Source organism: Saccopteryx bilineata, chromosome 5 (genome assembly GCF_036850765.1).
Source record: "Saccopteryx bilineata isolate mSacBil1 chromosome 5, mSacBil1_pri_phased_curated, whole genome shotgun sequence".
In the NCBI taxonomy this organism is placed as follows: domain Eukaryota; kingdom Metazoa; phylum Chordata; class Mammalia; order Chiroptera; family Emballonuridae; genus Saccopteryx; species Saccopteryx bilineata.
Window position 1 is genome coordinate 194,358,899 of NC_089494.1, and position 22,365 is coordinate 194,381,263.

The 22,365-nt window shown below is 40.3% G+C and overlaps 1 protein-coding gene across 6 annotated transcripts in view; it reads left to right on the top strand.

Moving 5' to 3' along the window:
• The window catches only part of LOC136337612 (broad substrate specificity ATP-binding cassette transporter ABCG2), a 136,905-nt gene that overhangs the window by 93,449 nt on the left and 21,091 nt on the right, over nucleotides 1-22,365 (top strand). For all 6 annotated transcript variants that reach the window (XM_066279077.1, XM_066279081.1, XM_066279079.1 and 3 more), the window contains 4 exons: nucleotides 1,866-2,023; nucleotides 11,213-11,364; nucleotides 13,246-13,350; nucleotides 21,059-21,309. In XM_066279077.1, the coding sequence (XP_066135174.1) occupies nucleotides 1,866-2,023; nucleotides 11,213-11,364; nucleotides 13,246-13,350; nucleotides 21,059-21,309 (666 nt within the window). The remainder of the gene's footprint in view (nucleotides 1-1,865; nucleotides 2,024-11,212; nucleotides 11,365-13,245; nucleotides 13,351-21,058; nucleotides 21,310-22,365) is intronic.

Sequence of the window (22,365 nt, forward strand, 5' to 3'; positions counted from 1 at the left end):
TGCCCATTGCTTCCCTGGTTGTAAGTTTGGACGGCAAAGAGGGATCGTCCAGGCAGTTAGTACCCTGTCCCGGGTTTCGGCACCAAATGTTGGAATCCATGGGAGTCCTAAAGACAAGAGTAACAGGCTTTATTGAAAGGAAGAAAGGAACCCTGCCGGGCACTCCTCCTGGGGGAGAAGAGCCAATAATACTGTATTTTAATATTAGCTATATAGAGTTCATATTTATTTAGTTTTTCAGTTGTTTCCAAAAGCCTTTTATTGTGATTGCGGGGTGGGGGTGGCAGGGTGGGAGAGAGGTAGAGGAAGGTATAGGGAGATACATAGTAATGGGCAGAGACTTGACTTGGGGTGGTGAACACACAATACAGTGTACAGATGATGTGTTGTAGAATTATACACCTGAAACCTGTGTAATTCTGTTAACCAGTGTCACCCCAATAAATCCAATATAAAAAATACCTTTTATAGCTCAATTGTTATAGAATCTAATCAAGGACATGAGTAGCATTTGATTGTTATCTCTTCGAAGATTCTTGGTATAAGAATTGATGGCCCTTGGCAGTGGCTCAGTGGAAAGAGCATCAGCCTGGCGTATGGATGTCCTGGGTTCACTTCCTGGTCAGGGCACACAGGAGAAGTGCCCATCTGCTTTTCTCCCCCTCACTCTCCCCCTTCTCTCTCTCTTCCCCTCCCACAGCCAGTGGCTCGATTGTTCTGAGTGTTCGCTCCAGGTGCTGAGGATAGCTCAGTTGGTCCAAGCATGTTAGCCTCAGGCACTGAGGATAGCTCTGTACTCAAGCATTGACTTCAGATGGGGTTGCAGGGTGGATATTAGTCTGGGTGCATGCAAGAGTCTGTCTCACTAGCTCCCGTCCTCTCATTTAAAAAAAAAAAGAATTGTTTTCTTCCTGCTCCCCAACCACACACAGTGACGCTAACTGGTTGAAAAGACTGAGACCCTGCCTTCTGAATTGTCTGAAAAAATGAGTCAGGATTTCTGTGGTGAGTTGGGGTATAGACAGGGTCAGTTTTGTGAGCTTTATGGTGATTTAAGAAGTGCTGATGTGGATGGTAGAAACTGAACTTTCTTAGCTGCCAAGGCCCAGCTCTTTAGTACACTTGAGGACTTTTTTTCATGGGAGAGAAAGAGAGGGGTGTAAGGAGACTAATAAATTAAAGGTATTGATCAACTTATGACCCATGCAACTTACGACCATTCAACTTTATGACCACAATCGCTAGCCACGACTTAAACCTGACGAATGTAAAAATAAGAAACAAAATGGTGTAGAGATGATACAAATGGCATAAAATAAACAAAGATAATTATGATATATAACAATAATGAAAGAAAATTATAATAAAGTATGACTTAAAGATTTTTATAACATCATTTCACAGTACTGTACATATAGCCTACTCAACTTATGACCAAATCATATTACGACAGGTCTGTCAGAACCAATCGTGGTCGTAAGTTGAGTACTAGCTGTATAGACCTTTCACCTAGCCCTCTCCTATCTTTATCTCCTTTGTTAGACTGTGATTACACAGGGCCATGTCTGTAAGTTCTAACTTAGGATATTAAATCTAGATATCTGACTTGATAAGAAACATGTAGAATTGATTAAAGCCTGCATGTGATACGAGGCTTAGCAACATGCCATCTGTGAACTGAGCCTCAGCTTGCTTGTCCAAGTAGGAGAATCCCACCTCTTCTCCCAAGTACTCACTTATTTGCTGTTCAGAATAAATGAGGACATGAAATAAAGTGCTTCTACAGGTTTAGCTCGTGTTAGGAGCACGACAGACAGTAGTGGCTGTGGTTGTTGTTGTTAATAATGATAACACTTGTGTGTTAGGTTGGAACTCAGTTCATCCGTGGTGTGTCTGGAGGAGAAAGGAAAAGGACTAGTATTGGAATGGAGCTCATCACCGATCCATCCATCTTGTTCCTGGATGAGCCCACAACTGGCTTAGACTCAAGCACAGCAAATGCTGTCCTTTTGCTCCTGAAGAGGTAAGTGCTATGGGAACACTATCCTTACATTTTTGCTGTATCTGATGACCTACTATGTACCAGGTATTGTTCCTGGTGTTGGGGATTCAGCAGTAAGCACAACACACATTACTCTTTTCTTTGTTGGAGGGGAATAGTCAATTAACAAATAAAAGTGTTTTAAAGAAACTGAAGCAGGGTAAGCGTGTAGGGAAGACGCATGTGGTGGGGGTGGGAAGTGCCATATTATGCAGCAAGATGCTCAGAGAAGACCTCGGTGATGTGCCATTGGAGCTGTAAGTGAGCTCTGGATGTCTGGAGCAAGAGAGTTCTAATTGGAGGGAACAGCCAATGGCCCTGAGACAGACCAGTCCAAATGTGTTTGGAACTCAAGAGGCCTGAGGGAATGGAACCTAGTGGCCTAAGGCGAGTGGAAAGTTGATTTGTGAGTTAGTTTGTTTGGGCTGCCTAATGTAGTACTACAGACTGGGTGGCTTAAGCAATAGAAATTATTTTTTTCACAGTCTTAGAGGTGAAAAGTCCAAGATCCAGCTATCATCAGGATTGTTTCTTCAGAGGCCTCTCTCCTTGGAGGTAGTTGTCTTCTCACTGTGTCTTCAGATTGCCTCGGTATTTGTGTCCTGTTCTCTTCTTGTAAGAACACTAGTCTTTATTGAATTAAGGCTCACCTCTCTGACCTTTTTTAACCTTAATTACCTCTTTGAAGATTCTTTTTTTAATTTTTATTAATTTTATTTTATTGTCTTATATAAATTCAAGTGTCCCACTCAATATAACACCCTCACCCCCACCCCTGTGTCCCCCATTACTCTTCCTTTTCTCCCTTCCCTTAGCTCCCTCCCCCCTTCCCTCTGGGACTTCCTGTCCTGTTATCTGTATCTCTGTTATGTATATATAATTTCACTAAACCCTTCACCTTTTCTGATCCTATCCTCTCATCCCTCTTCCCTCTGACAGCTGTCCCTCTGCTCCCTGTGACCCTGCCTCTGCTTTGCAGTGGCCCCTTGTCTATCATGGGGGTTAGGTTCCAGAACCTCCTATAACAGGCAAAAACCAATGAAATAGTGATCTTATATTTATTTTATTACTTATATATATTTTAAAACTTTATAAACCCTCCCCGCACTCTTATAAACCTTTCCCACACTGTTATTAACGTTTCCCACACTTATTTTATCACAAAAATAATTAAAATAATAAATATGTAAAAATACCTATATACCCCAGAATCCCAAGATATAGTGGAAAATGCACGATACAAAATTAGATATATACAATTTAAAAATGCACAATACAGTGAGACCGCGAAAAGTGAACTGCGATATGGCGAGGGATGACTGTATTCTGTCCCTCAGTGCACTTTGTTCATTAGATTCCACACATAAGTGAGATCATATGACATTTGTCTTTCTCTACCTGGCTTATTTCACTTAGCATAATAATTTCCAGATCCATCCATGCCATCGAAAAGATAAGATTTTCTTCTTTATTCATAGCCACAGAGTATTCCATTGTGTATATGTACCACAGCTTTTTAATCCACTCATCCACTGATGCAAATACAGTCACATTTTGAGGTACTGGGGCTTAGGAATTTAACATATGAATTTTGAGGGATACAAAATTTAGTCCTTAATAGTTAGAATAGCACATGAGATGGAATTGACTGGGCAGTAGGTTATATACAGGCCACTGAAAAAGAACTCTGGCCTTACTGTCCCTAGATGACATGGAAAGCTTTTAGAGAGTTTAGAAGAGAGGCGTGGCAGCTGTGTGGAGAAAAGACAGCAGATAGGCAAGGGCAAGTGCAAAGTAATCAGACAAGAGGCTGCCTGTAGTAGCTCAGCTGAGATGTGACTGTAGTTTTGACTAGCACGGTAGTGGTGAGACTGTAAGAAGTAGATGAATTCTGTATTTATTCTGAAGATAGACCCAACAAACTAGCTCATGAACTAGATGTGGGGTGTACTGAGAGGATGACTTCGAGGATTTGGGGCTTGAAAAATGAAAGAATAGAGTAAAAGAAAAGGCATTTCCTTTTACCAAGAATGAAGGTTGGCCCTGGCCGGTTGGCTCAGCGGTAGAGCGTCGGCCTGGTGTGTGGGGGACCTGGGTTCGATTCCCGGCCAGGACACATAGGAGAAGCACCCATTTGCTTCTCCACCCCCCCGCCCCTCCTTCCTCTCTGTCTCTCTCTTCCCCTCCCGCAGCCAAGGCTCCATTGGAGCAAAGATGGCCCGGGCGCTGGGGATGGCTCCTTGGCCTCTGGCCCAGGCGCTGGAGTGGCTCTGGTCACAGCAGAGTGACGCCCCAGAGGGGCAGAGCATCGCCCCCTGGTGGGCAGAGTGTCGCCCCTGGTGGGCATGCCGGGTGGATCCCGGTTGGGCGCATGCGGGAGTCTGTCTGACTGTCTCTCCCAGTTTCCAACTTCAGAAAAATACAAAAAAAAAAAAAAAAAAAAAAAAAAGAATTAAAGAATGAAGGTTGGAGCTCAGATAAGGGCCTAATATCTAAAATATACAAAAAACTCAACAACAAACAAACAAACAATCCAATAAAAATATGGAAAGAGGGCCTGACCTGTGGTGGCGCAGTGGGATAAAGCGTCGACCTGGAACACTGAGGTCGCCAGTTCGAAAATTGGGCTTGCCTGGTCAAGGCAAATATGGGAGTTGATGCTTCCTGCTCCTCCCCCTTCTCTTTCTCTCTCTCTGTCTCTCTCTCTCACTCCTCTCTCTCTAAAAAAATCAATAAATAAAAAAATGGGAAGAGGACATAAACAGACACTTCTCCCAGGAAGAAATACAAATGGCCAACAGATATATGAAAAGATGCTCATCTTCTTTAGTTACTAGAGAAATGCAAATCAAAACTGCAATGAGATACCACCTCACACCTGTTAGATTAGCTATTATTAACAAGACAGGTAATAACAAATGTTGGAGAGGCTGTGGAGAAAAAGGAACCCTCATACACTGTTGGTGGGAATGTAAAGTAGTACAACCATTATGGAAGAAAGTATGGTGGTTCCTCAAAAAACTGAAAATAGAACTACCTTATGACCCAGCAATCCCTCTACTGGGTATATATCCCCAAAACTCAGAAACATTGATACGTAAAGACACATGCAGCCCCATGTTCATTGCAGCATTGTTCACAGTGGCCAGGACATGGAAACAACCAAAAAGCCTGTCAATAGATGACTGGATAAGGAAGATGTGGCACATATACACTATGGAATACTACTCAGCCATAAGAAATGATGACATCGGAACATTTACAGCAAAATGGTGGGATCTTGATAACATTATACGAAGTGAAATAAGTAAATCAGAAAAAAACAGGAACTGCATTATTCCATACGTACGTGGGACATAAAAGTGAGACTAAGAGACATTGATAAGAGTGTGGTGGTTATGGGGGGAGGGGGGAGCGGGAGAGGGAAAGGGGGAGGGGGAGGGGCACAAAGAAAACTAGATAGAAGGTGACAGAGGACAATCTGACTTTGGGTGATGGGTATGCAACATAATTGAACAACAAGATAACCTGGACATGTTATCTTTGAATATATGTAACCTGATTTATTGATGTCACCCCATTAAAAAATAAAATAAAATTATTAAAAATTGGAAAAAAAAAGAATGAAGCTTGGTTTGACCAGGTGGTGGTGCAGTGGATAGAACATTGGACTGGGATGCAGAGGACCCAGGTTTGAGACCCCGAGGTTGCCAGCTTGAACGCAGGCTCATCTGGTTTGAGCAAAGCTCACCAGCTTGGACCTAAGGTCGCTGGCTCAAGCAAAAGGTTACTCAGTCTGCTGTAGCCCCACGGTCAAGGCACATATGAGAAAGCAATCAATGAACACCTAAGGTGTTGCAACAAAAAACTGATGATTGATACTTCTCATCTCTCTCCATTCCTGTCTGTCTGTCCCTATCTCTATCCCTCTCTCTGACTCTCTGTCTTTCTCTGTAGAAAGAAGAAATAAAAATAAATAAATTTAAAACAAAAAGAATGAAGGCTGGTCTGACTTATGGTAGTGCAGTGGATGGAGCATCAACCACAAATGCCAGGGTCACAAGTTTGAACCCTGAGGTCACTGGCACAAACCCAAGATCACTGGTTGGACCCCTGGTCAAGGCACATATGAGAAGCAATCGATGGGTGCACAACTAAGTGGAACAATGTTGATGCTTCTTTCCTTCTCTCCCTTTCTCTCACTCAAAATAAACAGTAAGAAAGAAAGAAAGAAAGAAAGAAAGAAAGAAAGAAAGAAAGAAAGAAAGAAAGAAAGAAAGAGAAAGTCTGAGAGGATCATGGTAATTGGAGAAATATCAAAAGTTAAGTTTGTTGAGGCCCTGGCTGTTTGACTCAGCGAGTTGGCTCAGTGGTAGAGCATTGGCTTGGAATGTGCAAGTCCAAGGTTCAATTCCTGGTCAAGGCTCACAGCAGAAGCAACCATTTGCTTCTCCACTCCTCACCTTTCTCTTCCTTGACCTCTGCAGTCATGGCTCATTCAAACAAATTGGACCTGGGCACTGAGGATGACACTAAGGCCTTACCTCAGGAGCTGAAATAGCTCGGTTGCCAAGCAACAGAACAATGACCCCAGATGGGCTGAGCATCACTGGAAGGGGGCTTGCTGGGCGGATCCTGGTTGGGGCATCTGCAGAGGTCTGTCTCATTTCTTCCCTGCCTCTCACTTAAAAAAAGAAAATGTTTGTTGACATCTTTTTTGATATTAATTTTTTTAAAGTTTTAATCTTGTCCTGGCCAATTGTCTCAGTGGATAGAGTATCAGCCATGTGTGTACATCCTAGGTTCAATTCCTGGTAAGGACAAATAAAAGAAGCAAGTATCTCCTTCTCCCCCTTCTCTCCCTCTTCCCCTGCCACAGTAAGTGGTTCATTTGGTTCAATCAATGGCTCTGGGTGATGAGGATAGCTTATAGGCCAGCCTCAGGCTCTAAAAATAGCTTGGTTGATTCGAGCATTAGCCCCAATGGGGATTTCTGGGTGGATCCCAGTTGGGGACGCATACAGGAGTCTGTCTCACTATCTCTTCTCCTCTCACTTAAAAGAAAAAAAGTTTCAATCCTAGAGAAAAGATACAAGAATTGTGTTAAGAAATTCAATGTCACTTACCTAGATTTCCCAACTCTTAGCATTCAATTTTTGCTTTCCTTCTGTCCCATGACTTTTTTGTTTTTACATCATTCCTTATCGTCTCTAAATTCTCTGGAGTGTTATTCTAAAACATAAGGGCACTTCTTTTACATTATCACCTTGCACACCCTCCAGCCAGGAATCACACTGATACCATTGCTGTCATTCAATCCACAGACTGCCATCAGACCTCAGCAGCTGTTCTCAGAGGAGCTCTTTCCTTTCAACCTCAGGATTCTCTCCAACAAATACTCTTTTCTAAGCCTGAGAAGTTGTTCTTCAGTCTTTCCTTGACTCTCACAGCCTCACCCATATTCAAGAGTACATTTCATAGGGTGTCTCTGAACTTCAGTCCATTCAATATGTTTTCTCATAGCTGGATCAGACCATGACTCTTGGCAGGGACAACACAGAATGATGCTGTGTTCTTGGTGTATAACAGGGGTAGTCAGCCTCTTTATACCTACAGCCCACTTTTGTATCTCTGTTAGTAGTAAAATTTTCTAACCTCCCACTGGTTCCACAGTAATGGTGATTTATAAAGTAGGGAAGTAACTTTACTTTATAAAATTTATAAAGCTACCTGACCAGGTGGTGGTGCAGTGGATAGAGCGTTGGACTGGGATGCAGAGGACCCAGGTTCGAGACTCTGAGGTCGCCAGCTTGAGTGCAGGCTCATCTGGTTTGAGCAAAAATCCCACCAGCTTGAACCCAAGGTCGCTGGCTCCAGCAAGGGGTTACTCGGTTTGCTGAAGGCTCACAGTCAAGGCACATATGAGAAAGCAATCAATGAACAACTAAGGTGTTGCAACACGCATTGAAAAACTAATGATTGATGCTTCTCATCTCTCTCCATTCCTGTCTCTCTGTCCCTGTCTGTCCCTCTCTCTGACTCACTCTCTGTCTCTGTAAAAAAAAAATTTATAAAGCAGAGTTACAGCAAATTAAAGTATATAATAATAATTACTTACCAAGTACTTTATGTCGGATTTTCGCTAAGTTTGGCAGAATAAATTTTTATAAAACAACTTACTATAGTTAAATCTATCTTTTTATTTATACTTTGGTTGCTCCGTTACCGCCCCCCATGAAAGCTGGAATGCCCACTAGTGGGCGGTAGGGACTACCACTGGTGTATAACATCAGGGGCTGCATGGTTTTGACTTCTCCCATCATGGTTTATGTTTACCGTCATCATCTGGTCATGTTTGTTTCTGCTGGGTTTCTCTGCTATGAAATAACTAGTTTTCCCTTTGTAATTGATTAGTATTTAGTCAGAAGAGATAATGGGGTGTTATGCCAATATCCTGTTCTTCATCAAATCTCCACATACAAGGTTTAGCAAATACACCACCTAGTGTGTCAGTGTAGTGTGACACAATGGTGGTTTTCTATTTTCATTATTCTATTTTTTTGTGTGTGGCAGAGACAGAGAGAGAGAGAGACAGAGAGAGGGATAGATAGGGACAGACAGACAGGAAGGGAGAGAGATAAGAAGCATCAATTCTTTGTGGCAGCACCTTAGTTGCTCATTGATTGCTTTCTCATATGTGCCTTGACCAGGGGGCTACAGCAGAATGAGTGACTGACCCCTTGCTCAAGCCAGAGACCTTGGGCTCAAGCCAGCAACCTTGGGCTTCAAGCCAGTGACCTTTGGGATCAAGCCAGTTACCATGGGGTCATGTCTATGATCCCGCGTTCAAGCCAGTAACGCTGTGCTCAATCTGGTGAACCTGAACTCATGCCAAATGAGCCCGCACTCAAGCTGGTGACCTTGGGGTTTTGAACCTGGGTCCTCTGCACCCCACTTTGACATGCTATCCACTGTGCCACTGCCTGGTCAGGCACTATTTTTATTATTCTTTTCTCACATTCTACTGAAACATGAAGAAACATGAAGATAGAAAGATGTTGAGATTGTAGACATTTTAAGTTTGAGATGTCAATTCCACATGTAAGTGAAAATGCCAAGTAATGGGTCTGGGGTTTAAGTTCAGTTAGAGACTACATCTGTGATATTTTTATTATCTGTAACTTTGTTAAATTATGTTCATTAGAAGGATGATGACTTGATAAAAATACTGTAATTATTTTTCACTATGTTTGGACTAGTTAGCACATAAGCATCTTTCTTCATTCTGGAGAGCTCTAGCTCAATCTTTCCCAAGCTCCACTGCACACTCATCACCTGGGGTCTTGTTACAATGCAGATTCTGTCCTTGCAGCTCTGCAGGATTCTCTATTTCTAAGTGGAGATACTGCTACTGATGCCATTGGTGCTCAGACCACACTTAGAATAGCCAGGCTCTCAGAACAATCCACTTCCCTGATTCCAGTCCTTTACTGACTCCTTATGGCCTACTGACTGAAGTTCCAGCTTCTGAATAAAGGGATTTATCATGGCCTTATTTTTTTTCTTTTGGCAGACAGAGAGAGAGAGAGAGAGAGAGAGAGAGAGAGAGAGGCAGAAAGGGAGAGAGAGATGAGAAGCATCAACTTGTAGTTGCATCAATTTAGTTGTTCATTGATTGCTTCTTATACATGCCTCAACCTGGGAGCTGAAGCCAACAACCTTTGAACACAAGCCAGCGACCTTGGGATCGTGTTGATTGATGATCCTGTGCTCAAGCTGGTGAGCCCATCCTCAAGCGAGCAACCTCACAGTTTTGAACCTGGGTCCTCAGCATCCCAGGTTGATGCTCTATCTATCGCACTATCACAGGTGAAATATAGCCTTATTTTTTGATGCAGTCTCTTTCATTAGTCTCATCTCTCAAACCAACTCTGCAATGACACTGAACTACTTGTGGTTTCCTAAATAGACCTTGTTATTGCACACTGTGTTCTGTGTGTTCCTTCACCTTGATTAGTCTTTTCCTTTATGGCTTATTCCTACTGGGCCCCTTGACACTGTCTTATATCATCTTCAGACTAGGTTATAGTCTCTTATTTTATTTACAAGGGATCCTGAGCTACTTCTCTTCTACATTGTATTCATATTTACTGGCTTGATCCTCTTCAAGGCAGAATAAACTTGTACACATTGCTAGCATATTGTAGGTACTTAGAAAATGCTTCAATTGAAGTGATTCTTCTTATAAAATATATTTAGTAATAACAGTTTTTGAACAATGATTTTAGCTTTTGTTTCTTATATCCTTAAGTAGTAAATCCTGTGTAAAGGTAGTTTAGTAATGCTTTGGCCATGGGCCATCATAATGTAGCCCTGCATATACCAACTGTGACAACTTGGGCCAGTTGCATGACCTTCTAGACCTTGTCTATACAATAAAGTCTATAATACTGTTGGTACTGTCAGTATTGTCTTATGACTGCTTTGTAACAATATTGTAAAAATTCAGATGTGAGTATTTTTAAAGCATTTAAAGAAGGCATAGTAAGTAATCAGTAATGTTAATTGAATTATTAGAACAGAAGAATGAATTCCAATTCCTAAAGACTTGAAGACTTCAGCTATCAATGAGAATGGGACTACAAACATTGTTTTAACACTCAGTCCATACTAAGTTCTCAAACTTAAGTATAGTTACAAGGTTTCTGGGTGCCTTTTTCTAATATGGATTCCATAGACCCAGTAGGTCTGGGAAAACAGTCCAGGAATCTGCATTTTTAATTAATGTTGTAGTTGATTCTGAACTGTTTGTGGTCATTGAATTTAGGTACTCTAACTCTCTGAGAGATAACATGGGATGAGAAGTTAGTAAGAGAAAATCATGTTGAACTAGGAATAAATAATCTAAAGGCAGGAATCATTTAAAAAATTAATGATGATTTGAGAGAGAGGAAGGGAGAGAGGGAGAGAAACATTGATTTGTTATTCCACTTATTTATGCATTCCTTGCATAAGCTGATTTTTGGCATATTGGGATGATTCTCTAACCAGCTGAGATACCTGTCCAGGGCAGTAATAAAGATTTTTGTTTGTTTGTTTGTTTGTTTGTTTTACCAAGAAGTATAAGACTCAGATGTTTAACGACTCATTATTTTCTCACTTTCACCTTAGGATGTCTAAACAGGGACGAACCATCATCTTCTCCATTCATCAGCCTCGTTATTCCATCTTCAAGTTGTTTGATAGCCTCACCTTATTGGCCTCAGGAAGACTAATGTTCCACGGGCCTGCTCACGAGGCCTTGGGATACTTTGCATCAGCTGGTATGGTTGCCTTTCCATGCAGTGAGATCCTTCATTAATAGAATCCTGAATGAGAGCAGAGGAGGTGGATGTGAATGCTGTTTGATTCCTGAGTAGAGATAATACGGGTTCTACCACCCCAGAACATCTTCGGTCAGCTTGGTGCAAGAATTTGTCTTTATTTTACAGCACAGGCTTTTTATTTAGGTTTCCTTCTGTTTGAGTATGGATGCATACTTTGTGTATGTATAAGACTGCTTCCACTGGGCCTATGTCTGTTCTTCTTCCCCGTTCTGGTGCCCTTTTCCTAATAGTTCAATAAATACATTGGCATCATAATCAGTTATTAGTCTAATTGAACATTTTTGGAAAGGCCTATTACTTCCAAATCATTTGTCTTCTTGGCCATATAACACATCAGGCTATATGTATTTTTTTCTTTGCATTTGCATGGGATATTAATCTGCCTTGATGAAGTTTCATGGAGATACTGGTTAATTTTCTAGTAACATTACAATGAAGATTTTTGAGTGGATATGAGTGACTTACCACTCAGTAGAATGGCTACTCCAGAGTCGAACTTCAATGGGCCAACATTTCTGACAGTTTTGGGCTGCCTGGTTCTTTCTCAGATGAAAAGGAACAACTTATTTTTTTATGGCTCACACAGTCTGCATCATTTTAGAGATATATGGATATTATTATGATGCCCCATGACCCCATATATAGTTTTGAATATTTTCTAGCTATCTTTGACAATTTGTTTTTGTTTAAATTCTATCACTTCACATACATGGGTCTGGGAAGTCCTAGGGAGTCTGGGGAAGATGATCTAAGAGAAGACTAGAGGCCAAGTTGAGTTCAGATGATCAGGCACAAGAAGTGACGGTAAAGCATTCAGGGGTGTCGTGCTGCTCATCTTCTCTTGAGAATGCTGCTCTGGTCAGTTGTTCTGTGTCGAAATTATAGCAGCATAGGAGATGATAACTTGGACCTGAATTGATTAGGTGGAGAAGTAACCATAGCCAAAGTGGATACTGCCATTTGGGCAGTCTCTAGGTGAACCCAGAGAAGAGAACACACCTTGGGCTGGCTTTGCTTATCACCTCGCTTTGAGGAGCATTAATTCTACCTTACTTTTTACTTTTCTGTTTCAACTTTTTTTTTTCTTGGACTGGTATTTATTTTTTTGAATGCATATTAATAAGACCAGAGCATATTAATAGCTTTCAAGTCTCATGAATTACATTGTGTAAGGCTTTCTGAGAGTTCAGGGATGGTTAGGAGTATGAATTTTGCCAAGAGACAGAATTATTGACATATTGTGTGCTTGAATATATAGAAAGAGTAAATTAATGAGGGGAGAAGAGAGAAAGAAGAAAGGGGAAAACCATTAGATTCTATCTCTCCCAGCCTCACCTGCCTCACCCCTTGAAAGTGAGTCTTTCTTTTCTTTTTTTCTTTTTTTATCTTTTATTTTAGTGAGAAGAGGGGAGGTAGAGACAGACTCCTGCATATAACCCAACTGGGATCCACCCGACAAGCCCTCTAGGGGGTGATGTTCTGCCCATCTGGGGCCCTTCCTGCTTTGTAACTGAAGCCATTTTTTATCGCCTGAGGTGGAGGCCATGGAGCCAACCTCAGCACCTGGGCCCAACTCGCTCTAATTGAGCCTTGGCTGTAGGAGGGGAGAAGGAGAGAGAGATAGATAAAGAGAGAGAAACAAGAGGGGAAAGGGTATGAAGAAGCAGATGGGTGCTTCTCCTGTGTACCCTGGCTGGGAATTACACCCAGGACATGTACACGCCAGGCTGATACTCTACCACTGAGGCAACTGGCCAGGGCGAGTCTTTATTTTCTAAGACCATCATGTTTGTGTACCTAAGTTGCCTTCTTTCATAGGTTATCGCTGTGAGCCCTATAATAACCCTGCAGACTTCTTCCTGGATGTCATTAATGGAAACTCCTCTGCTGTGGTGTTAAACAGAGAGGTCGAAGAGGGTGAAGGTATGTGAATCTGTCAAGAGTCACAGATTCTTGCTTAATTGAATTTCCTGAAGTTGAGCAGTGTGGTAGCTTATCAAAATGTAGCTTTGTGAATTTATATAACTAATACTACCCTCTGATACCAGTTGTCTTAGTTTGGGCTGCTATAATAAAAATAGCACCAACTGGGGGACTTAAACAACAAACATTTATATCTGTTGAGGCCCCGCTTCCTGTTTCATAGGTGGACCACTGTCTTCTCGGTGCTGCCTCACATGGTGGAAGTAGGGAGGGGGCTCTTGGAGACTCTTTTATAAGAGCACTACTTCCATTCAGAAACACTCCACTTTCATGACCTAATCACTCCTCAGAGGCCCCACCACCAAGTACCAGCACACTGAGTCTTGAATTTCAGTATATGACTTATGGGTGGGGGGGTGGGGGGGCACAACCATTAAGTCTGTAGCATCGGTCAACACGGATTTTGTTGTTCATTAGTGTCATAACTTTTTATTTAATTTATTAATCATTTTTATGATAGTGTCAGTTCTAGGGATTTTCTATTAAAAATATGCTTTTGGTTTATAGAGTGCTTTAAAATAGGAAACTTAGGAATTTATCCATTTGCTCATAGTAGAAAGCAAGGATGAGGTTTTTCTATTAAAAATTACAACTTCCTGAGAGAGAAGATGGCAGCGGAGTAGGCGGATGCACAGACACCCAGCTCTCAACACCAAACTGGAATACAAATCAATTTAGAAAAAATCAGCATGAAAAACCAACACTGAACTGCAAGAACAGCTCTCAAAAACCAAGGAGCAAAGAGGAAGCCACAATAATCCTGGTAAGGAGTGCCTGAATCTCCTCTGCTTACAGGAAGGGAAGGAGGGGGGTGAGGCTGAGAGCCCAGAGAGGATTTCACAGAGGAAAAAGAGCAGAAACTACTACTCACAGCCACTTACCTGGCGACCAGGGAGCAACGTGGGTTGAAAAGACCAGCTTATCTCCCAAGTGGAAAAGACAGGAAGAGGGACAGACTGTGAGGGGCTAAGGTATGCAAGAAACGAAATAAAAAAGCTGACTCATTCATGCTGGAGGCGGCCATAGCTGGGGGAGGGACTGAACGTTTCACAAAACAGAGCTGAAGTGCTTCCGGATCAGAGATCTCCGGACATCTATCCAGCTTCAATCAGCGCAAAAAGACACAGCTGAAAACAAGAAGTGGGGAGGAGGGGCAGTAACTCAGGTCCCCATGGAGATCTGAGATACACCTCCCCCTACTGAAGCTGAGAAAAAACCCTGCCCCCAGTGAGATTAGCTGGTGGAAGAGACCTTCAGTGTCTCAGGTTACACCCACAGCATTCCTGGTTACAGTTTCAAGGAAGCCCCCTGCTGAGATCAGTTAACAAGACTATCACCTGTTAAGAAAACAAATCAAGACTTCAAAGCTGCCCAAATCCGAAGGTGGATTACAAACAATAGCTGATACCAACCAAAGAAGACCTAGAAATAACACAACTGAAAACAGGAGGCAGAAAACACCAAGCCTAGACTCAAGCAACTCTACAAATAAAACACCATTTTGAGAAGACAAAGGAGTGCAACCCAAATGAAACCACAAGAGACACTTTCGAGAGATGAACTGAGTGATATGGAAATAATCAAACTTCCAGATGCGGAGTTCAAAATAATGATTGTAAGGATGCTTAGGGATCTTAGAACAACAATGGAGGGGGAGTTTGAAAACCTAAATAAAGAAATAGCAAGTATAAAAAAGAATCAGTTGGAGACGACAAATACAATATCAGAAATAAAGACCACAATGGAAGGAATTAAAAACAGGATAGATAGAGCAGAGGATTGAATCAGCAAGTTAGAAGACAACTGGAATGAAGGCATGAAAGCAGAGAAGAAAAGAGAAAAAAGACTCAAAAAGTCAGAGGAAACTCTTAGAGAGCTCTGTGACAACATGAAGAGAAAAAACATCCGCATCATAGGGGTTCCTGAAGAAGAAGAAAAAGAACAAGGGATAGAGACTTTGTTCAATCATATCATAGCTGAAAACTTCCCTAAATTAATGCAAGAGAAACTCTCACAAATCCAAGAAGCACAGAGGACTCCATTAAAGAGAAACCCAAAGAAACCTACACCAAGACACATCATAATTAAAATACCAAAGCTAAGCGATAAAGAGAAAATATTAAAAGCTGCAAGAGAAAAAAAAGTTATCACCTACAAAGGAGCCCCCATAAGGATGACATCTGACTTCTCAACAGAAACACTTGAGGCCAGAAGGGAATGGCAAGAAATATTCAAAGTAATGCAGAACAAGAACCTACAACCAAGACTACTTTATCCAGCAAGGCTATCGTTTAAAATTGAAGGAGAAATAAAAAGCTTCCCAGACAAAAAACAACTCAAGGAATTCATTACAACCAAACCAATGCTGCAGGAAATATTAAGGGGCCTGGTGTAAACAGATAAAGTGGGAAAAGAATACAGAAAAAAAAAGAAAAGGAATACACCTTTAAAGAAGAAAATGGCAATAAACAACTACATATCAATAATAACCTTAAATGTAAATGGATTAAATGATCCAATCAAAAGACATAGGGTAGCTGTGTGGATAAGAAAACAGGACCCATACATATGTTGTCTACAAGAGACACACCTTAGAACAAAAGACACACACAGATTGAAGGTAAAAGGATGGAAAAAAAATGTTTCATGCAAACGGAAATGAAAAAAAAGCTGGGGTAGCAATACTTATATCAGACAAATTGGACTTTAAAACAAAGGATATAGTAAGAGATAAAGAAGGCCACTACATAATGATAAAGGGAGTAATCCAACAGGAAGATATAACTATTATAAATATCTATGCACCTAATATAGGAGCACCCAAATATATAAAACAGACTTTGATGGATTTAAAGGGCGAGATTAACAGCAATACTATAATAGTAGGGGATTTCAATACCCCACTAACATCACTAGATAGATCCTCAAGAAAGAAAATTAACAAAGAAACAGCAGACTTATTGGAAACACTAGATCAACTCGATTTAATAGATATCTTCAGAACCTTTCACCCTAAAGCAGCAGAATATACATTCTTTTCAAGTGCTCATGGTACATTCTCTAGGATAGACCACATGTTAGGGCACAAAAGTGCTCTCAACAAATTTAAGAAGACTGAAATCATATCAAGCACTTTCTCCGATCACAACGGCATGAAACTAGAAATGAATCACAGCAGAAAAGCTCAAAAATTCTCAAACACATGGAAACTAAATAGCAGGGTGTTAAATAATGAATGGATTAAGAATGAGATCAAAGAAGAAATAAAGAAATTCCTAGAAACGAATGACAATGAGCATACAACAACTCAAAATTTATGGGACACAGCGAAAGCAGTGCTGAGAGGGAAGTTCATAGCACTACAGGCACACTTTCAGAAGCTAGAAAAAGCTCAAATAAACAACTTAACCCTGCATCTAAAAGAATTAGAAAAAGAACAGCAAGTAAAGCCCAAATGTAGTAGAAGGAAGGAAATAATAAAGATCAGAGCAGAAATAAATGACATAGAGGCTAAAGAAATGATACAGAGGATCAATGAAACTAGGAGCTGGTTCTTTGAAAAGGTAAACAAGATTGATGCACCTTTAAGTAGACTCACCAAGAAAAAGAGAGAGAGGACTCAAATAAATAAAATTAGAAATGAGAGAGGAGAAATAACAACTGACACAACAGAAATACAAAATATTGTAAGAAAATACTATGAAGAACTGAATGCCAAAAAACTAGACAACCTAGATGAAATGGACAAATTCCTTGAAACGTACAATCTTCCAAAAATCAATCTGGAAGAATCAGAAAACTTAAACAGACCAATTACACCAAAGGAGATCAAAACAGTTATCAAAAAACTCCCAACAAAGAAAAGTCCGGGGCCCGATGGCTTCACAACGGAATTCTACCAAATATTCAAAGAAGAACTAACTCCTATCCTTCTCAAACTATTTCAAAAAATTCAAGAGGAAGGAAGACTTCCAAACTCCTTTTCTGAGGCGAGCATAATTCTGATTCCAAAACCAGGCAAAGACCACACAAAGAAAGAAAATTATAGGCCAATATCTCTGATGAATATAGATGCTAAAATCCTCAACAAAATATTAGCAAACTGGATCCAACAATATATGGAAAAAATCATACACCATGATCAAGTGGGATTTATTCTGGGGAGGCAAGGCTGGTACAATATTCGTAAATCAATCAATGTGATTCATCACATAAACAAAAGAAGGAGAAAAACCATATGATAATTTCAATAGATGCAGAAAAAGCATTTGATAAAATCCAGCACCCATTCATGATCAAAACTCTCAGCAAAGTGGGAATACAGGGAACATACCTCAACATGATAAAAGCCATCTATGAGAAACCCACAGCCAACATCATACTCAATGGGCAAAAATTAAAAGCAATACCCTTAAGATCAGGAACAAGACAGGGGTGCCCCCTTTCACCACTCTTATTTAACATAGTCCTGGAAGTCCTAGCCACAGCAATCAGACAAGAAGAAGAAATAAAAGGCATTCAAGTTGGAAAAGAAGAAGTAAAACTATCATTATTTGCAGATGATATGATATTGTATATAGAAAACCCTCAAGTCTCAGTCAAAAAACTACTGGACCTGATAAATAAATTCAGCAAAGTGGCAGGATATAAAATCAATACTCAGAAATCAGAAGCATTTTTATACACCAACAATGAACAGTCAGAAAGAGAAATTAAGGAAACAATCCCCTTCACAATTACAACCAAAAAAATAAAGTACCTAGGAGTAAACTTAACCAAGGAGACTAAAGACTTGTACTCGGAAAATTACAAAACATTGATAAAAGAAATGAAGGAAGATACTAACAAGTGGAAGCATATACCGTGCTCATGGTTAGGAAGAATAAACATCATTAAAATGTCTATATTACCCAAAGCAATTTATAAATTCAATGCAATACCAATTAAAATACCAATGACATACTTCAAAGATATAGAACACATATTCCAAAAATTTATATGGAACCAAAAAAGGACACGAATAGCCTCAGCAATCTTAAAAAAGAAGAATAAAGTGGGAGGTATCACACTTCCTGATATCAAGTTATACTACAAGGCCATTGTACTCAAAACAGCCTGGTACTGGCATAAGAACAGGCATATAGATCAATGGAATAGAACAGAGAACCCAGAAATAAACCCACAGTTCTATGGACAACTGATATTTGACAAAGGAGGTAAGGAAATACAATGGAGTAAAGACAGCCTCTTTAACAAATGGTGTTGGGAAAATTGGACAGCTACCTGCAAAAAAATGAAACTAGATCACCAGCTTACACCACTCACAAAAATAAACTCAAAATGGATAAAAGACTTGAATGTAGGCCGTGAAACCATAAGCATCTTAGAAGAAAACATAGGCAGTAAGCTCTCCGACATCTCTCGGAGCAATATATTTGCTGATTTATCTCCACGGGGAAGTGAAATAAAAGACAGGATAAACAAATGGGACTATATCAAACTAAAAAGCTTTTGCACAGCTAAAGACAACAAGAACAGAATAAAAAGACAAACTACACAATGGGAGAACATATTTGACAATATGTCTGATAAGGGGTTAATAACCAAAATTTATAAAGAACTTGTAAAACTCAACACCAGGAAGACAAACAACCCAATCCAAAAATGGGCAAAGGAGATGAATAGACACTTCTCCAAAGAGGACATACAGATGGCCAATAGGCATATGAAAAAATGCTCAACATCACTAATCATTAGGGAAATGCAAATTAAAACCACAATGAGATATCACCTTACACCAGTCAGAATGGCGCTTATCAACAAAACAACACAGAATAAGTGCTGACGAGGATGTGGAGAAAAGGGGACCCTCCTGCACTGCTGGTGGGAATGCAGACTGGTGCAGCCACTGTGGAAAACAGTATGGAGATTCCTCAAAAAACTGAAAATCGAACCGCCTTTTGACCCAGCTATCCCACTTTTAGGAATATACCCCAAGGACACCATAGAACGGCTCGAAAAGGAGAAATGCACCCGCATGTTTGTGGCAGCATTGTTCACAATAGCGAAGATCTGGAAACAGCCCAAGTGTCCGTCAGAGGACGAGTGGATTAAAAAACTTTGGTACATATATACTATGGAATACTACTCAGCCATAAGAAATGATGACATCGGATCATTTACAATAACATGGATGGACCTTGATAACATTATACGGAGTGAAATAAGTAAATCAGAAAAAAAACTGAGATGAATCCATACATAGAAGGGACATAAAAATGAGACTCAGAGACATGAACAAGAATGTGATGGCAACAGGGGCAGAGGGGTTGGGGGAGGGGGGAGGGGGTGAAGAAGGAGAGAGGGGTTAGGGGAGGGGAGGGGCACAAAGAAAACCAGATAGAAGGTGACAGAAGACAATTTAACTTTGCGGGAGGGGTATACAGCACAATCAAATGTCAAAATAATCTAGAGATATTTTCTCTCAACATATGTACCCTGATTTATCAATGTCACTGCATTAAATTTAATAAAAAAATATTAATATTAAAAAAAAAACAAAAAAACTGAAAATCGAACTGCCATTTGACCCAGCCATCCCACTTTTAGGAATATACCCCAAGGACACCATAGAACGGTTCCAGAAGGAGAAATGCACCCACATGTTTATAGCAGCATTGTTCACAATAGCGAATATCTGGAAACAGCCCAAGTGTCCATCAGAGGATGAGTGGATTAAAAAGCTTTGGTACATATATACTATGGAATACTACTCAGCCATAAGAAATGATGACATCAGATCATTTACAATAACATGGATGGACCTTGATAACATTATACGGAGTGAAATAAGTAAATCAGAAAAAACTAATAACTATATGAATCCATGCATAGATGGGACATAAAAATGAGACTCAGAGACATGGACAAGAATGTGATGGTAACAGGGAGTGGAGTGGAGGGGTGGGGAGGGGGTGAGGAAGGAGAGGGAGGGAGTAGGGGGAGGGTAGGGGCACAAAGAAAACCAGATAGAAGGTGACGGAGGACGATTTGACTTTGAGTGAGGGGTATGCAGTATAATCAAAGGTCAAAATAATCTGGAGATGTTTTCTCAGAACATATGTACCCTGATTTATCAATGTCACTGCGTTAAAATTAATAAAAAATATAATTAAAAAAAATTACAACTTCCTATGGTGAGTTTATTTTAGAATCAGGATACAAGTATCATAGCTAGGAAAAGATCAATGGGTTTGCCGTATCTATATGTTTATGGAAATAGACCAATTAACTGTATTTTTTAAATGTGTAAGCAGTGACAATCTAATAATTTTCTTGCTCAAGCTTTAGAATTAAGTGTTAGGGAAGAATCTAAGAAAGGGGTTGCAGAATAATGGGCAAAATCAGTTATTTTTTCTCTCTCTCTCTTTTTAATTGATTTTTAGAGAGAGAGAGAGAGAGAGAGAGAGAGAGATGGATAATGGATTTGTTGTTCCACTTATGCATTCATTGACTGAGTCTTGTATGTGCCCTGACCAGGGAATTGAACCCACAACCTTGGCGTATCAGTACGATGCTCTAATCAACTGAGCTTCCTGGCTAGGGCTAAATCAGTTGTTTTGTTTCCCCTATCCATTTTATTTCAAAGCCAAGGAGACCGAAGAGCCTTCCAAGACAGATAAGCGATTCATAGATAAATTAGCCGAGTTTTATGTCAACTCCACCTTCTGCAAAGAAATAAAAACTGAGTTAGATCAACTTTCAGAGGTTCAAAAAAAGAAGAGGAGTGAAGGCTTCAAGGAGATCACCTATGCCACCTCTTTCTGTCATCAAGTCAGATGGATTTCCAGGCGTTCCTTCAAAAACTTGCTGGGTAATCCCCAGGCCTCTGTAGCTCAGGTAATGTAACAAATTCTTCTAATTATGCTGTGAAATACCCATGTGAGCACATTAGATTCTGATATAATCTATTTGAAGATTGTAGTCACCTTCTACCCACCTTTCCATTTATCCCTACTCTATTTGGGATACAGAAATAGTCAATAAAACAAATAAAAAACAATTTTCTACATACAGAAAAAAATTTTGTGTGTTTTTGGACTACCTAATTCAGAATTTCTGTTGAGTTAGACAAGCAATAATAGATCATCTGTGTAGAGAAATTTGTTTTTCAAAGATTGTAAAGTAACGGAGTTGTTTAGCCACATTTGTGGTTTTCTGGTAGCTTCCCATGTTTGTTTCCTGATTTCTTCAACAAGTTCCTATTGATCATGTGCAGCATTCGGGAGCTGTCCACAGCAGCGAACAAGATGGGTGAAAATAAATATCCCTGCTCTCCTGGAGCATACTTTCTTATAAGGAGAGACACCTGATAAATTCACACAGAAATGAAACATGTGGCAGAAGAAAAAAGGGCTATGGAGAAAGGAAAAGAGAAAGACAGACAGACACTGAAGGGAAAGGGGAAAGAGGGAGAGAGGGAAAAGGGGTTGGTTTGCATTTTAAATCAGGTGGTGGGGAATCTTCACTGAGAAGGCAGTGAATGCACTGAATGTGGGAGGGTGCCGCCTCTGTCTGAGGGAAGAGCCTGTGTGCTAATGCTGTTCCTTATACTGGACCTTCCACGTAGGGATTCTAACAGGAGAGCACTAGACACCGAAATCAGTTTGCAGTGAGCACAGAGGTAGTAGGCAACCTTGACTTCCGTTAAATCAGGCTACTCACTGTCAGATTAAAATCCTCTTTATTAGGATGAAATAACAGTCTTTTTGTCATTGGGCTGGATCTGCTGATATTGTTGATTTTTACTCCTTTGTGGTTTTTCTGTAATTCTGAAACCCTCTGTCATACAAAACCCCAGGATTTCTGCTCATTAGTTCATCTTTTCTAAGGAAATCAATTTAGATACTTATTTTTGTTAACTTATTATTTATTTATTATCAATAAGTGAATTTG